Source organism: Pseudopodoces humilis, chromosome 6 (genome assembly GCF_049639895.1).
Source record: "Pseudopodoces humilis isolate 2021_Gansu_Grassland_sample_001 chromosome 6, ASM4963989v1, whole genome shotgun sequence".
NCBI classification, from domain to species: Eukaryota; Metazoa; Chordata; class Aves; order Passeriformes; family Paridae; genus Pseudopodoces; species Pseudopodoces humilis.
The window spans coordinates 32,290,811-32,308,976 of record NC_142205.1 but is presented as its reverse complement, the minus strand read 5'-3'; the positions used below and the strand labels follow the sequence as shown (position 1 = coordinate 32,308,976).

Genomic DNA, 18,166 nt, shown 5'->3' with positions numbered 1-18,166 from the left:
GGATTTTAGTTGAATCCACTGCGAGAAAGCAATTTATTTAGTGTAAATGGAGTGATAAAAGGGAATTAAAAGAGGGGGGAAAATCACTCTAAAGGTTAATGAATAACTTCTCCTGTCCAAGAGGAATAGGAGAGTTCCCCATTTTGTGGCTTTAGAGCTGTGCTCGATAGCAAAGCAGGAGGCAATAAATCCTGCTTTCTCGTAAAGGTGAACTTGTTGATGAGCATTACAATGCTGTGTGGCACTGAGGTGCTGACAAAGCTGTTAGGAATGTAGAAATCTTTACCAAGGACTCCAAAATATGGTCTATAATCTCAGAACCTTTCACTGCTTTGATTTGCTGTGCTTTATCTCTATATAAAAAATCTGAAATTAAAGGGAGTGCTTTGATTTTAAACTTCAAAATATCAAAACTAAAACTGGTATTACTGGTATTAGTGTTCTTTAGGTTTGTTTCTTGGTTTTGGTGGTTTTTTTCCTGGTTTTGTTGGTTGCCTTTTTTCTTCCCCTGGAACTATATTGAGTGAGGAGGGAGTCTGCAGCATGGCTTTTAAAAACTGTATGAATGCAGATCTTATTATCCTGAAGTCCTCATCTGTTACTCTTCTGTTGGGTGCATGTTCCCCTTGGTATAGTGTGAATGTCCCAGCCCTGTGCTTGCTTGCACACTCAGCAGGTTTGTTAGAGTGCTTGATATTCTGCAGTTAAAGTCACTCTGCTGAAGCAGTTGGGGTTTTACGATCAGACCGAGAGCTAACACAGTATTTTGGATTTTAGTCACTGGCAACCTGATAAAAAAAGAGGGATCTTGGTTTCATTTCTTTTTTTATCTATAAAATGTTCTAGCCTCTTCTGTAGTGCTTTTCTGAACTAATATATACATCTTTTTTCAGATTAAAATTGGAGGAGAGAAGAAAAGAGTTGGTACAGAAACTTGAAGAAATGACAAAGTTAACTACCTATTTGCATTCACAGCTTAGGAGGTGAGACTGTACTGCATGATGTAAAACCTGTTTTGTAGTGGACCTGGATGTCTCAACTTCATTCTTAGGTTTTTCTCTTAGCAGAAAGCTCAGCAAAATTTATTTAAGTACGAAAATGCAAGTGTAATAGCTTCAAGCATTTTGTCACCATGCAAACCTGGTGTATTTAATAATTTCTGCAAATTTTCTAAGTTGATAGTTCTGTCACTGTTCAGTAAATATATTTTAAGTGTTTAGAAGAGCCTGCTTCAATTATTTTTCCTGACATTTTTTCCCAGCAGTTCTCCAGAACTGAGGCAGTGACACTCACTGCCTGGCCTGGCAGGACTCTCTGTCTCCTGTTATTAATAGGACAATATTGCATGTTACAGCCTTTGCCATAATTTATACAGTTGGATTTACTGTGCATGTGGAGTGTGTGTTGCCACACAGATGGGAAGCAGTTCTGCTATAAGTTGTCTATCTGGCATCTTTCCCAGGTGCTTGGGCATAGAGTAGGCTGCATGAATTGCTCTAGAAGTGGCAACACTCCTCTGCTGTCATAAGCTCTATCTTGGGATCCCTGTGCTGTCACATTGACCACATGAGCACCCACATCAGAGTGGAGCAGGTTTCCAATGGGATATAACAGTGGAGAAGGCTTCTGTTACTGCCAGACCAGTTTGTCAAATCTGCAGCCTTCTCCAGAAGAAAAGGGGTTTAGGCAGGTGGCCATAAGCTGGATAAATTTCCCTGGTAGCACGCAGGATGGGCACACTGAGCTAAGCCAGGTATGGGTGCTTAAAAACATAAATGCCCCAAGCAGCTTTTGGTTGTGATCTGTTACAAGGTAGTTTCAGTCAAACTTCCCTCTCTTCATTCTGTTTTGTGCTGGTTTAGTTTAGTAACCATCAGTATGTTTGTGCTTTCTTTGCAGCCTCTCAGCTAGTACGCTGTCTGTGTCTTCAGGGAGCAGTTTGGGATCCCTGGCATCCAGCCGGGGATCTCTGAACACATCAAGCAGAGGGTCGCTAAACTCACTCAGCTCCACGGATCTCTACTATAACCAAGGCGATCAAATTACAGATTTGGATTATCAGTACAAACTTGATTTCATATTACAAGAAAAAACTGGTTACATTCCTTCGGGACCTATCACTACTATTCATGAAAATGAAGTGGCCAGCTCCCATGGGAGACTTGGTTACAGTGACTCTCCTTCAGCTGCAGACCATCCCAAATTGACTGAACCTCCCAAATCTATGACATCACTGTCTTCCAGATCCTCACTCTCCTCCTTGTCCCCCCCAGGCTCCCCTTTGGTTTTAGAAGCTGCATTTTCAGCTCAAAATTCCCCTCTGCATCACCTCACTACAGACTTTGAAGACTCTGACCTTTCAGGTGATTTTGCAGGCATTAGCTTCTGCGAGAACCAAATATTATTGGACTCTGAAGCCAGAGCAGGATCTCAGATTCCTACAGATGATAAAGATCTAAACATTAGGCAGCCTTCTCTACATGAAGGAAGTTCAGGTAATTTAAAAAAAAAATAAAAAAATCTTATGTCAAATGTATACACAACATGAAAATGAACAGCTGGCTCTTGAAATGAGGAGGTACCTTGTGTAACTGAAGAGTATCTTGATCAGCATGCGCTTGCATGTTCTGAGGGATGTTACCTAACTTCTAGTTTTGGCAGCAGAGAGCTGCAATCACTCTGATTCTGTCCACATTTTTCAATAGCTATTTTAGGAAGCAAGTTCATGTATTGCAGTCTGTCATGAAAACAATAACACAAAACCTGAATCTGGATTTTGAAAGCATGGAGGACGTGTGGTGTTCCTAGGTTTTATCAGGATGTATGGATATGGAGCAAATACCCTCTGCTGGTTTTTAGATAACTTAAAATCAGATACTTTGTTTCTTATTGAATAGTTACAAACTGACATCCTCAGTAAAAGAGACTTCTGGAGTGAGAATTATGTGTATCTAATTATTTGAGTGTTGTCACTGAAAGATCTGCAGTTCATTTTGAATTGAGAAAGACATGCCACATAAGTTACAGTGAGAGTTTCCCCATTTTTAACATGGATTTCACAGCTTTTAGCTTTCTATGCAAGTTAGAACAGAGCTCCTAAGTGAGTCTACGCTCCCCCTGCAGTCTGTGGGTAACTTCCAAAAGAACGAGGCATGTTGTCCTAAAGCATACTTCCCTTTAAGGAAGAAGGGATGAATGACTGTGAGTTATCAAGGTATCCTCAGTTAACAGTTAACTTTAACTTTGAGGTGGCTGAATTAGGTGTGATGAATTCCACTTCTGGTCTGTAGCAAAAGCCATGCAACATACTAAATTATCTTATATTGTCAAAACCTTTGTCAGAGCTAGAATTTAAAAAATTCTACCTGTCAAGAATTGATGGTTTGTGCTCAGTCTTAGAGTGCTCACTTTTTTGCCTTTTGTTAGGGCTGACAGTATGTTGTGCTGTCTCTGCACATTTATTCATTTCTAGTGTCATTCGTGTCATTGTCTTCAAGTATGTTACAAACCATTCCTGTTCATGTTACACTCTGTTTTCTCAAGGAAGAACTGAGTGAGACAGATTTCCAGTAGTGCTGAGCAATGGCAGCCCTATTTGAAACCTGGTCAGTACCTGGCATTTCCAACTGTATTTCTGAGCTGGTAGGGAAGCAGCTAATTAAGGAGTTTGGTGTTTTAGAATAAGTATGGCCTAGCTCTTGAGCATTGTCCTGATTTGTTACCAAGTTTGAACCCTTCTGCTTGGAGTTTTCCAATTTTTAATAAAAGCACCTTGTCATATTCATACAGTTATATACTTGAATGAGAAAATGGCTTTTTTTTTTTTTTTTAATTCTCGCAAGGAATTGTTGTAACATCTGTTGTATAATTAGATTAGCTTACTGCATGCAGTACTGTGGTAATTTCAATGTTGGCCAGAGCAATGTGGCACCAGAAGAGAATGGTGTGCTTAGTACTGGAAGGTCCCACTCTGTTTCACTGTGCAGAAGGAAAATAAGAAATTGTCTGATATCCTAATGGTCTGAACCTGTGAAATGCAAAGTTGAAGAAACATGGAAAGGGAATTTGGGGGGAGGGAGTCTTTTTGTCCTTTGTCTTTTCAGGACAGTATAGCACAGTATTTATTTTACTTTAGAGCCATATTATAAAACATTGAAACAATAATTAATTTTCCTGACTGTATTTCAACAGCATATCCTTTCCAAATTAACAACAATTTTCAGTCTGTCTTTGCAGTCTGGCTGCAGCTTACATAGTCAGAGAACTGAATTCAAAATGACTTGGAATTTGGGAACACTTTGGGCTAGGTGGAATCAGAATTTTTTTAAAAAAATTTATTTCTATAGATCATTATTTTCAAAAGCATTTTGTGGTTCTCTGACATTTTTTTAACTTTTTGAGGATCTCTTATTCTGGATATTGTCAGGTTGCCTTTTAAGTCTATATAAGTAATTATGGTTTTAAAATGTAAATTAATTCTGTGACTCTTCATACTGATACTTCCTTATGTAGCACCATATGCATAATACAGTTTGTCTTTAAACTTGTATTAAGGCTGCCAAAACAAGAATTTGAATTTTGAATAGCCAGATATTAACTAATTACACTTCAATACCTCTGGTTTCCACAGTAAAATGGGCCTCATGGTGAGACTTTGGTAATTAACTATGAGACACAGACCTGGGGTTTGTTCAGTGTTTCTACTCCGATATCATTCTTGAAACTGCTGTGATGCTGAATGGGAAGGTTTGAACAAACTCAGCCAGAGGCACTAAACCTACATAGAAAATTTCAGCCCTTAGGTTTTTACTGGACTACAGATCTGAATTCTGCTGAACCTTAACTTGAGAATAGACAAAGACTCAAAGGTAGTACAGCTCCTATCGCCATGTAATCTGCACTGGCTCTCTAGATGCTGTGTTCACCTGCCTCTCTGGCTGGCTCTGACTTTTCTGTACAGGTGAACCATAGAGATATTTGCTCCTCTGCACATGTCCCTGCTGTCAGAAACCAAGTTGGAATATCTTGTAGTTCTTTCACAGTCAGTCTCTGTCATTGTCAAAGTCAATTCAGGCTGCCGTTGTAATTCCTAAGGGTAATCAATAAATCATGTCATCATCTTCACCCCTCACACGGTGAGGGGGAAGGGAAAGAGCACTTCATCATCAAGGAAAAAGCATTCCTACTGCCATAAATAAAGGCACAAATGCAGCAATCAATCATCTAATCTAGAGCCTTAAATTCTAACATCTTAACAGGATGTAAAGTCATGATTCCGATGGGGATGATAATGCATACCAATATCCTCACCCCTTGGCAGATAAAAGGACTGCATAGGCCCTCAGCTTACTGTGCTGCAGAATGTGGCTTCACGGCATGACACTCGCATATGAATGCAAGTTGAAGATTAAAGCTAAGTAGTCATTGAGAGCCTGTAGCATAGAAAGTTTTTGATGATAGTAAACCAGAGAGGATTTTATTTCTAGCAGTTATATCACTGGGGAGAGGATGTCTGTCTGACTTTTGAATATTTAATAAACAGTAGGCAAGCACTTGGCATGTAGCTGCAGTGTTACCACAGTGCTGAATGTGAACGTGGCAAATACTGGTTTAAGATCAGGAAAATGAGGGTTGATAATGAAGGATAATAACTAGCTCCATGCATAAGGGTGATCATAGGAGTCTGTGTCTCTGGGAAGGAATAATAGTACATTTTCAAGTTCATCAGTCTAGTTATATCTGTAGCCAGAATATGTGGTAGCAGCAGTACAGTCTCAGAATGTTTAATGATATGGAACAAAACTACTCTGTGATGCTCAGCTAAGGGTCACTGCTTTCAACTTGACAACTTTCTAAGCTATGCTCATCTCTCCTTCTGACTATTAATCTCTTGGACTAATTTTCATTCTTTTTCCTTTTTGTAGGTGGTGATTTACCAAGAAGAACAGCTGGTCATCTGCTTGAGGAGAAAACAGCTTGTGTATCTGCTGCTGTGTCTGATGAGTCTGTAGCTGGAGATAGTGGTGTATATGAAGCTTCTCTGAAACAGTAGGTTTGAGAAATCATGCAAGGCTTTCCACCAAAAATTTAAATATATCTATGATCAGTTACACAGTACGAGCAGAAGTTGTTAATTAGCCCTGCCCTTTTTAGAAATAATTTGTACTTTCAGACGGAAAGGAAGGTGTATTTGCCAAACAATTAAGTTTGATTTGGGTTATTTTTTTGTGCTTGTATAACTTGGTTGAATAGCATTAATATACTTCCTTATAATCTTGGGGTTTTATCTTGCTAGAAATATTCTCAAGAGAAAAGTTTGATTTAAACTATGAAAGTTCTGCCATGTGACTCTATTGACAATACTCAGTTACTGTTTTTACTTCTTGTTTTGTTAAGGATTTTTACGATTGCATAGCAATTTTTGGAATGTTTTTATTTTTAAAAAGAGGTTATAGAAAAGACAAGAAAAAACTCTGTTGTAATATTGGTATTAAAATAATCTAGGTTGAGGCTTAATATTCACTGCAGTGATCAGGATATAAGAAACATATTTGCTGTTACTTTTGACCCAACAACTTCTATAGAATTCTGTATACTAGTTTATATAGTATTGCCTGTAATCTTCAGTAATCAGCCTCAGGCCTTTCTGAATCGTTGCTGCAGTTGTTAAACTATTCCAGCAGCAACTGTCCCTATAACAAGCACTGCTGTTGTATAGGCTCTGAAATTCTTATTTGGAGTGCATGCTGTAATTAAATCAGAATGTTTAGGAGAATGGATATATGTTCTGTGTATGCATATCTTAATAATTACTGAAAGCTAGCTATAATTTTCCAAAATTTGAGTATTTGCCTGGTTTTCCTAGATCAAACGAAACTGAGGACATTGTATATAGTGAAGATGATACAACAATTCTAGAGGCTGCTCAGGTACAAATAGGACTCAGGTGAGTGACCAGCAAAGGGAATATTTCTGTTGATCCATAAATGTAAATAGTAAATTCCCCTTGTATTGTCCTTTCTTTAACAGATATGACCACAGCAATTCAAGTTTCGTGATAATCATAGTACGGCTTAGAAACCTTCCAGCATTTTCTGTCCCCCTTGGCTCTAAGGTGTAAGTCAAACAATCACTGAGAAGTAGTGTTGAAATATAAGAGGATAATAAGAAATCTTAAAAATTCTCTAAAGGAATCAGTTGATTTATGGCTTAAAAGCACTGAAATGTGTATTAAACTTTTCAAACTATTATAGTATTTAGCTTTTGCATATTACAACAATGCTGCAAGAATGAGATGTTATCAGGAAATTTGCACATTCCATTAAACTGGAATAAAAACTATTTTAAAATGGTGTTTTATCTACTGCTAAACATTCTATCTTTGTGAGTGTAAAACAGTCATGCTCGAGTTACTAAAAACATTCTTTTGATACTTTGGCATCCTTTCAGCTCATAATGTTGTCATTTTACATTTATGTGCCTTTTTGATGTAAAACAGTATTTAAAGCAGTATTTGTCTTTTAAGTGAGCTTTTCAAGGAAGGGGGTAATTTAATAAATTGTAAGTGGACAAACACAGTCACACTGAGATACACCATCCCTAACAACTAGAGCTTGGAGGTCTGCTAAGAATTAGTTCTTGAGTCAAATTGGACCAACATGCAAAGTCTAAAAGTAAATTACAGTGTAAATCATGTGTAGAAAATGAACAGAAAAGCCTGAATATGTTACCACTGAGTTTCTAATCCAAAATTCTCATCTGTCTAAATAAGTACCAATTGTCTTGGGGATACTTGTACTTGAGCAAGCTTTTTGACAGACTGTAAGACCACCTTAAACAGTTGAAAAGCTTAATAAGATTGAAGTAGTATAATCAATCATTGAAAAGTTTGTTTTTCGTGCCGGTTCTTTTCCCTTTTTATCCCATTGCCTTAAATTTGATTGGCAGATAAATAGGGAGCCACTGGGTTGGAAAGGATGCATTAAGGATAGAGGCCTGAGTGCTTGCTGGATTTTTCTGTTTGTTTTTGTTAATAACAAATGGTTGTTCTGCTACTATCCTTCCTTCTCTGAACTAGTCTTTCCTCTGCTGACCTTCCAAGTCCACTAACATTTAGCACAAGAAAACAGAAAAACTATAGAAGAAAAAATTGACACAGGTGGGAGGAAAAGTAGAAAATGTAGAACAGCAAAAAGACGTTCAGTAACATAAAGCTAGATCAGAGTAGGCATCTACATCAGAAAAGATGTACAACTATTACTATGCTCATTTTTGTGTACGAGAACCTGTGCAATATGTAAATAGCACATACAAATTGCATTAAAAATGTCTTTTCTCTGTCAAGCTGCTGCTAAAGTGGGACATGCAAGTTAACTAGTACAGCTTTTATCCACATAATATCCATTCCTACTGGTTGTATAAAATTAATGCAGCCTTGTAACAATTTCAAGTTGTTCTCTGTGCTTTAATTTAGACTTGCAATATGCATTCTTCCATATTTCATTTAATATATTATGAATTGATCTTTAGCAGCTATGGCCCTAGCTATTTTCTTCGTTGCTTTCCTTAGTTTTCTGCTTTCTTTGGAAATGTTGTTTGATTTGTTTCTTTAAAAGATTAAAAGACATCACTGATTTTCAGTGCTGCTTGCATTATTCTAAGAATTTAATTTTTACATCCACCTCAGTTTTTCTCATTTTTTAAAATTAACATTAAGGACATGTTTCCTCCCACCTGTGACATGATCTTCATTGTTTCCAGTACTGAACTTGGATAGAGTCAGAAACTGCTACCTTTCTAGGTACTACTACGTTACTAGGTATAAAAATTCCTTTTTGGGAAATGTTTCTGCAAGGGACAAGAGGAGCTCTTCACTCATCTTTGTCATCTCTTTTCCATTCCACTGATAAGTTACTGTTCCATTTTGTTGCTATGCAGTCCTTAAGTTGACGGGGTGAACTTCTCTCATGCATCACCAGCAAGTGCCAGTTTAAACAGAGGTAAAGATTTTGTTTTGTTTCTGGCAGGTATATTAGAGTAGCAGTCCTTCCATCCTCCACTGATATCAGCTGTCTGTTCCGCACTAAAGTTCATGCTGCCATGGAAACCATTTTATTCAACGAGATATTCAGAGTAGCCATTTCTCAAGTAACACTGCTGCAGAAGACACTGAGAGTAGATGTTTGTGCTGTCAGTAGAAGTCGTCAGGAAGAATGCTTGGTATGCGGTTTTATTTCTGGTGCTTTTTTGGCATGTGTTTGTTTATAGTGTCCCCTCTTGATGGTCAAGGCTGCTAAAATTCCACAGCAGTTGGAGACAGTGTCTGAAGCATAACTTAGTTGTTGCTATAGTACCTACAATTCTGCCTTTCTCTGAAACTCCTAGTACAGAATCTAATCCTGGATGGAAGATGTTTTGATAATTCTAACAGTACTTTAACCCTTTAATTAGGGACTGGTATTCCATCTTTGCCATTTTATACATAAAACCCCTATAAATTTCCATGCAACATTACTTTAACACTAGGTTTTAAAGTAAATACTGAAGAAGAGCCACAGTAAAAAAGTAAGAGAGCAAACCCTCATTATCATCACTTGTCACAAAGAACAAACTAAATTACATTTTGGACGTTATTTTAGATTATATGATGGACACCTTTTTGGTCTTTATGATCTGTTGAAATAAAAAAGCATGAGAGTTATAGATCAGCCCATTGGAAACTGTCACTTTAAATTTTTTTGTTAATCATAGTCATCACTGAATCAGTGATGCTTCATTTACTTCCAAATTGCTTTTGCATGGTCTGGTACAACTCAAGTCTAGTTTTTCACCATGAGAGGGATTTTAGTAGTACAGTGAGATTTTTTTCAGTTGCAACACGCCAAAGAGATGCTGGAATCTGCTGAGGTTTATCGACTCTGACTACTGTGAAACAGCCTCACTTTCAAAATGTAGAAGTTAAATTAATTCCTGGGGAACACGTTGGCCTTTTTCAGTACGTAAGAATTTTCCCCTGAGGAAAGGGAAGGGCAACAAAACAAAAATGCAACCTCAGGCAGGATACAAAGGTGAAGGAAGAGCTCAACAATAACAAAAACCCCCAACAAAGACAAGTGTTATTCGCAAGATCAAATTAAAGTGATGGGAGTATCATCCCCAGCAGAAAGCCCTGGACAACATGACCAGAGTCTTGGCAAGAGCTATGTGTGCAGCCCAGTAGCTGTGGAGATAATATGCTTTGCCAAAGAACAGAGGATTTTAATCTCCAAGGCACAGCCCAAATATGAGTACTTCAGAAGTTTTCCCAGAGTACCAACTCAGTGGATGTCAGTGCTTGTCCAAATGAAAGGACAGTTCTTAATCTTAATCTCTTTTACTGGCTTTTCATCTCCTTCTTCCCTGGTTAGAGCAAGCAAGGTCATCCATTATTTGTCGTATGCATTCTTTTTGTGGTGGGACAGCTGAAAAATCGTGTGACACTGCCCCATGAGCTGGTGCTGCACAGGTTTTCCTTACTGAATGCACAAGAGCAGGTGTGTGCAGTACTGTGGGGTGGGGTGTGCGTGTGGGGAGACATTTCTGCAGACTGAAATAAGAGATGGCAGAATGGACAATATGAAGGACATTTCCATGTACTTCTATTTGTCTGTTTTAACTGGAAGTGGAGGGAAATAGAAAACTGTACAGTTAAAAAGGGAATTAAGGTTCATGTGAAATCTGTGCTCCCTGTTTTGCATGATGAGTACAGTAGAATGTTTTGTAGGAAACAAACCAAATTTAAATAATTTCTTTTTCCCCTTTCTTATTTTGTGCAGGCTGGGACTCAGATCAGCCTGGCAGATTTATCACTTTCTGATGAGATCTGTACTCTGTGGTACAACCTGTTGTCTTGCAAGCAGACACCTGGCAAAAAACCCAAGGAACAAAATTATGAACACATGTTTCTATTAAGCAAGCAATCACAGTCATTGGACTCACTGGACTTGGTGAGCAACGTGTTGGCTATTACTGTGATAGCAAGAAAAAAGGCAGACTCTGGTTGTGTCGTTGCATTGTAGTTATTTGAATGTGTGAACTCTCCTGCCCTGAAGGTCCAAGGCCCTGTTTTGCAAGCACTTTTGGCTAGAGTGACTTTGTGTGATATGGGGCTGTAGGAGATCTCAGAGGGGAGTGGGATATGGTAGATGGTTTTTACTGGATACAAGATTGCACTTCAAATTTGAAACCCTTCAGCTGTGTTTCTTTTTAGAAACAATGTTATTGAAGAGCTTCCTTAAGTGTGTCATTTATTTTCATATGCAGACATTAAAAATTGCTATTTATTAACTATTTGAATCTGCATACTCAAAGCCATTGCATTGAACATGCTGTTTATGCAAAATGTACTAACTCTTCTGGTTAAATAAGCTTTTCTGCTTTAATCCCTTCTTAAGAGAACTGCATAGAAAATGTAACTTTGAAGAGCACCCTTTTTTCACCTAAGAACATTACGGCTATGAGAGGGAAGATGAGAAAATACATGAAGGATGTTAGAAGCATATTTGATTGCACTGTCATTTTAAAACCAATTGTTTTCCATTGAGATTTATTCTGTGTAAAAGTAATATTCTATGTGCTATACACTGACAATTCAAACCCCATATCCTCGTGATCTGGGGGTTGTTTCTGCTGACTTCTGGGAGCAGTAGGGTAATGCTGCTCTTGCAAGAGTTGTCATTTTCCTACCTGTTATGTATCCTTCAACTCTGGTTTCATCTTTTTCCTTGTGAGCAGGATGCTGTGTCAGCTCTGCTGGAGAGGACATCTGCTGAGCTGGAAGCAGTAGAACAAGAGCTGTCTGAAGATGAGGAGAAGGAACAAGAGCAAAGAGCCTCTGAGAAAGACTGGTAAAGACACTTTTCCACCCTCACTGTTCATGCCTGAATGATTCAGCTCATTCTTCCTTTTCTTAGACAAACAAAAGGGCTGTACTTTTGGAAATCATAAACTCATAGAATGGTATGGGTTGGAAGGGATCTTTAAAGATCATCCAGTCTAGTGCTGCTGCCATGGGCAGGGACACCTTCCACTAGACCAGGTTGCTCAACACCCCATCCAACCTGGCCTTGAACATTTCCAAGGACAGGACATGTATAGCTTCTCTGGACAACCTGTTCCAGTGCCTCACCACCACTGGAATTGGAGTAAAGTCTTGCCCTCTTGTGTGGCCAATTCATTCACGTTCCTTTAGTTACAGTGTCTTGGCTGCTCTATGAACTCCTACTGCCAATGCTCCTCCAATCCATGTATATCTTCCTGTGAAACCACTTGGGCTGTGAAGCCACTGGAAGTGTAGCAAAACATAAAATATTATAGTTACATTACCTGTAACAGGCAAGCAGTAGGATTTGAAAAGGGAGCTGTTGTCTGATGAAGTCAGTGTGGATGGACTTCCATCAATGGTCTTATATTTGAAGAAATTGTGAGCTTTCCCAATAAACAGATTTCTTGCGAAATTGCTATTTGAGTTCTGTTACTGTGCAATTTCTTAGCTGCAGTGTAGAAGAAAATGCATGCTTTATTGGGGGAAGAGGGGAGTGGCTTTTGTTTTATGAACTTATAATGAAAGTCCTTCAACATAATGAACATTACAGCTAATGAATGTAATGCAGTGCTGTCATAATGACCTTGAAGGTGAACTGTAGTAGTGCTTGCTGGGTTCTACTGGAGGTAGCAATGAAATGGGCCTACACATGAACTTGGTGAAAGCATTTGGATGATAGTTGTTTTCCCTGTCAGGAAAATGCATGCCTTACACATGAGTGCAGGTCTGGGCTTTCTGGTAGCTTTCTCTGGTGAGCTTTTTCAGTTTCAGAATAAGCCTGGGCTACTTCTGTTCATACAGGCTAGAGATGCTTGCAGAGGCCTCTGATGAAATTGTGGATGAAGAGGAGGATGGCATTAAGCTGGAAGCAGAAGGTGACTGTAATGATGACATGGGGTTACTCATGGATGCACCAAAAATGAATGAAGACAAGAACAGAGAGGACAGTGAGGATGCCCAGGAAAGCCAGCAAGCTGCTGTAATTCTAACCCTGGTAAATATCTTGCAGTTCACATTCCTGCAGTATCTTACTGTGTCTAAAAATCTATTTCTAAGCAATTAATATTGAAGTCTGCTGCATCTATGCATTTACGATTTGATGTGGCCTTCACTGTAGCACTTGTCAGTTGTACCTGTAACAAAACTGGTGTGGTCGCTTCTGAACTATGAAAGGGACATTGGACAGACGTGCTAGGCAGAATTTCTAAGTCCAGGATGATTAACCAAGACTCTTCATCTTCACTTTTTTTGTTGCTTATGGAGAACATTCAAAATACAAGAGTAGTTCAGTACCTTCAGCTTGTACATATTTAAAATATTTCTGCACATCTGTTTCATTGTTTCCTTTTCTTTTTTTTCTGATTTGCTTGCTAAACAGGGAAAAACACATGACAAGGGTCAAGATCTTTAAACCAATGCAGGGATTTCCTTATTTTTCCCCCTTGTATTTGGGCGTGGAGTACAAGAACTGTCTTAGCAGAAAAAAGGACAAAAGATCCATGAAGAGAAAATTCCAAAATGTGTATTAAAACTGTATGTACTTTTGAACTATCGTACTCACACACTGCATAAAACAAATTCTAGTTCCATGTTCTTGATAACTGTTGTTTTTTAAATTATATTCCATTTTCTTGAAAGCACTTTTAGTAAATGTTTAGTGAACGTATCCCTGATGTGGTAGCACAATCTCAGAAATAAAATTTTTAGAATCTCTGCATCTTAATAAAAACACTGTTGCATGTTTTAAACTCACAAGTTCTATAAAATAGCAGAGGTAAAAAGACGAAGAGTGACATCTCATTCCTTCAACTTTGTGGCAATACAAAAGTTTAACATCTCAGTGGACTTGCTGAAAATGGTAATTAACTTCCAATTAATATGGCAAGATGCCAAATGAGCTAAGGCTGTGGTATTAAAAGGACTGACAGTCTTCTGGGTAGCAAGTGAATATAGATCAAAGCCCTAACTCAGCAAGGGGAGACTTCAAGGACGACATGTGAAGGTTAGACACGCACCCAAGTGCTTTGCTAAGCCTGGGCTGGGTGGACCCAGACAATGAGTGAAAGACAGCAGACTCCCCTGCAGAACCAGTCACAGCATAGATGTCTGTGAGAACATCCTCTCGGGGTTGTTGTTGTGCTATTTAGGTCACTGTATTTATCACCTGCACTGTGAAAACCATGAACTTCATTCAATTACCCAAGCTGAAGAAAAAGCCCCAGTGCACATCAGTAACACTGGATGTTCCAGCTGCCGCAGAGCTTGGCCTAGCCTAGCAGCCAGGATGATTGCAGCATGGAAGTAATCCATGTAATCCATGGGGATGTGGGCACTTGAGGCTCCCTCTGGCACACATGGGACAACTCTAGTAGGCAGCAGGCTGTGCTGAGGGACAGCAGCCAGCAGTGTCTTTTCCCTGGGTTCACAAGGCTGGTGAAGCTCTGGAGACTGCCATAAAGCAGCCCTGCTGCTGAGGCTTGGAGATGTGTGGCAGTATATCTGGAAGGTCCTGGGCAGTGTAGCTTTCCCAGCTGCCTCCTTTCAGTGTGCACAGGCACCATCTCTGGCACGGCAGAACCTTGCTCTTCTGCAAATACCAAAAGAGTAAATATAAACGTGCAATAATCATAATGTCTGCAAATGGCAAAGCAAAACATTTCTTGGACTGTGTTTGCATCAAACCATCTGCCAAGCAGCAAAGGCCTTTCTGCAAAAGCTTCGGCTTTACTGGCTACAAAGAGTACCTTCAAAGCCTCTCTACACACTCTTAAGGCTCTTGGGAATTTTGTATTTCTTTACTTAGAATAGCTTCTCTGTAAATGCATGGTGCTTTTTGCCGCTGGTCTTTTTCCATCCACTGCAAGGTAATGAGAATGCTTGTAAAATCTGAAGGCACAAAAACTATGTGGGGGCGTGTATCTGGTTATAGTAAGTCTTACACATTAAATTCCTTTTCATAGGTCGATAAAGAGACTAACACTGAGGAACTGGTTAATGAGAACACAGCAGTCCGACCCAAGGACAGAGGCAGCTGGAGCTCCAGACAGCGTCCCTTTGTCAGGAACAGCATGATAGTGCGCTCCCAAACCTTCTCTCCAGGCGAGCGGAACCAATACATCTGCAGGGTAAGAGGAAAAACACTTGGAAGGAAGAGCTATTAACCAAACAGTCATTTAACTTCTTGGGAATGAAGCATTAATGACACTGAGTCATGTACCAATTTTCCCTGCGAGAGGCAGAGCCTGTGCTTTCTCTAGAGTCTTTCCCTATCTGAGCTGATGCATAGTAGAATTGACTTTCAGCAGAGTTGCATACTCTTGCAAAACACCTCTACTAGGGCAAAAATACATCCTATTGGAGAGAAATAACACAGATGGCTGTGCTGGCTGTCTGCAAAAAGTGTTTCCCTGCACGTCAGCAACTCCAGCACTCTCACAGCAAAACAATTTGTTACAACATGAAATAGAATTCACTGTAAAATGCCATTGCATTACCATATTTTAATAATGCAACCATTTAAGGGTAACAGTGTGGAAAGAGCTCAGTCATCAATTTTAAATCTCGCTTTGTATCTCAACTGGTTTTAAACCTAGGCAGCCCAAATCCTGCTGTAATTGCATCTTTGAAAGATGTGCAAGCGCTGCCTCGGGGCTGGGTTTTAAACATGGCTTTGGCAGCTAAGTTCTCCAGTCTCTCTAGAGCTGTGGTAGCATGGGAAAAGGAAAAAAGGATTTAAATTGTGAGTCCTGCTGCTGCTAAACTAACTATGAAAATCACATGTTTAAAGATTTAAGCGTGGACTACCAGCTCTATAAATTTTAATCACAGATACCCTAGAAAAGGCGGTTTATTTTGATCTTTAGTTTCTACAGTTTATTCATACAAGTATGTCCTTTTTTAAAAAAAAAGTAATACTTATGCTTTAATTCCCCAGATCAGTTAGAGGCATTTGCCTTAATCATTTGGGAACATTAAAGTTCATCTCTTCTCTGTGATTCTCATTGGCTTAAAAAAAATAAATCTTTAGTCAATACCTACATACTTAAATAACTATTCCATATACCCTCCAGAATGAAATATAGCAGATTGTTTTCTAACAATCTTTATATAATTTGGATAGATTATTGGCTGAATTCAGAAGCTACCCTTCATCTTAATTCCTATGATGGAACTTAATTCCTAAACTGAAATTAATAGTATTGGGAAAAAAAGATCATCTTAGCCTGCTGCCTATGTAGGTCTTCAACAGGAAGTAAAACTAATTGCTTTAGTAGTTTAGTCAGTGTAAACTTCTGAGGTTTTTGCATCTGGAAATGTATTGGGCTTTTGTAGCTTTGAACATTGCTACATACCTGCTGCCAAAGAGCCAGAATAAAAAAAACAAAACCTTACTTTGAATAAACCATTCTGTTTCTCATTGTGTATGGTATTGCCCGGAAGCACAGTACCCTGTGAAAAGAGCATGTCTGCAGATACATCTTTTGCCATGTCAGGAACACTTGTTGCCCACTGCTGGTGACTCCAGAGTGGGCACTGTAGCTGCATCCAAGTTCGCAAAGAGGGCTGAAGAGCTGGGGTTCTTCCCAGTCCCCAACTTGCACCACAGGCACATCCAGCCTTCCTTGCATTATGGTGCTGTACAAGAGGAAAATGCCTGTTGAATACGCTTTGGTGAAGTGCCAGCTGCTCTCTATCAAGAGATGGATCTCTATCTCCATCAAGAGATGGCTTAGCTTTAAGAGAGCACCTCTGATGTTACAGAAAACAGAGATCCTTAAGGCCTGACGGACAGAACCAAAGTCTGTTGGTGCTTTGGAAAATGTCCCTTGAAAAGTGCCTAGAACACTAGTGATGATGGCTGCCTCTCTGTATCCAGGAGTGAGCTTCCAGTAGTTGCTCATGGTGAAAAGACAGATTTGTCTCTCAAGAGGTCTACTTTGTATTGCAAGTGCTTGTATTTCTTACTCCCCAGCTCCCAGTCAGCCCTGTGTAAACACACTTTAGGGCCTTGGCTTTGCTTACTGAAATGTTAGCAGAGTAATTACTTTTTTGTCCTTTCCTGAAGAGGTGAAATACATATTCTGCAGAGAGATGATCCTGACCATCTGTTGATGCTGATGCACCTACCAGTCATTCTGCACTGATGTGTATGAGATAATGCTAAAATTATGAAGAAACTACTGCCAAGCTGTGGCACATAATTTTAAGACGTAGGAAGTGCTTCTGAAGGAAGCTGTAGGCATGCCTTTGCTCATTACAGTTAATAACAATACAAAAATACTGCTTGTTGGACAGGTGCATGTCTACAGTAATTTACCTTCCCTGTAGTAAATTTGTTAAAAGCCTGCCCCAGGTAAGTGAAATCCATAGTTTGTATCTGCAGCCAGACAATGATACTTAATAACTATAGTTATCTTCCTTGCCTTCCTAAAGAGTCTTGTTATTCATTCACTAAGATCAATGGTTGTCTTGGTGTAGGGTTATAATTTTAGAGTAGATGCTTACTCTAGTTGCAAACTTGTTAACTTTATACTAAAATTATGACCTATATGTATATAAACGCTGAGGTTCCCTAACTGGTTCTACCAGTGCAGGTGTATTTGCATATGAAGGTGCTTTATATCTGTTTGTTATGTACATTTTGGCAGTTGAATCGCAGCGACAGCGACAGCTCCACACTAGCCAAGAAGTCTCTCTTTGTGAGAAATGCCACAGAACGACGGAGCCTGAGAGTTAAACGGGTAAGTGCTGTGTTACCTGGACATGGTTTAAAATGAAATATGGGGACACTGGGAGTACCAAATGACATAAAGGACACCCTTTATTTCAAGTATTTCAGCAAAAGCAACATAAGTACCACAATTCTGTGCTGTAGTTTCATGTTGAAATATCAACATAGTGGTCTCAGTACAATGTCATCTCCCCTTCAACAAAGCCTGTGTTGTTTCAGTCGTGGCTGAAGCCAGCAGCAAAACACTGATGCTCAGCATCATGGAATTTCTTGTTAAATTTGAGCTTATTGTTGAACTTGAGTTACTGTCAAAGGGATCTGGGTTAAAGAACATGAGTATTATAAAGTGACAC

The 18,166-nt window shown here is 39.2% G+C and overlaps 1 protein-coding gene across 3 annotated transcripts in view; it reads left to right on the top strand.

Moving 5' to 3' along the window:
- WWC2 (WW and C2 domain containing 2) overlaps positions 1–18,166 on the top strand; it is a 95,745-nt gene that overhangs the window by 66,453 nt on the left and 11,126 nt on the right. For 2 of the 3 annotated variants that reach the window (XM_014261950.2, XM_088056262.1), the window contains 11 exons: positions 894–983; positions 1,900–2,495; positions 5,925–6,048; positions 6,866–6,946; positions 7,030–7,116; positions 9,027–9,219; positions 10,815–10,985; positions 11,773–11,885; positions 12,884–13,076; positions 15,043–15,207; positions 17,731–17,823. In XM_014261950.2, the coding sequence (XP_014117425.2) occupies positions 894–983; positions 1,900–2,495; positions 5,925–6,048; positions 6,866–6,946; positions 7,030–7,116; positions 9,027–9,219; positions 10,815–10,985; positions 11,773–11,885; positions 12,884–13,076; positions 15,043–15,207; positions 17,731–17,823 (1,906 nt within the window). The remainder of the gene's footprint in view (positions 1–893; positions 984–1,899; positions 2,496–5,924; positions 6,049–6,865; positions 6,947–7,029; positions 7,117–9,026; positions 9,220–10,814; positions 10,986–11,772; positions 11,886–12,883; positions 13,077–15,042; positions 15,208–17,730; positions 17,824–18,166) is intronic. The other variant, XM_088056261.1, reaches the window with a different exon arrangement.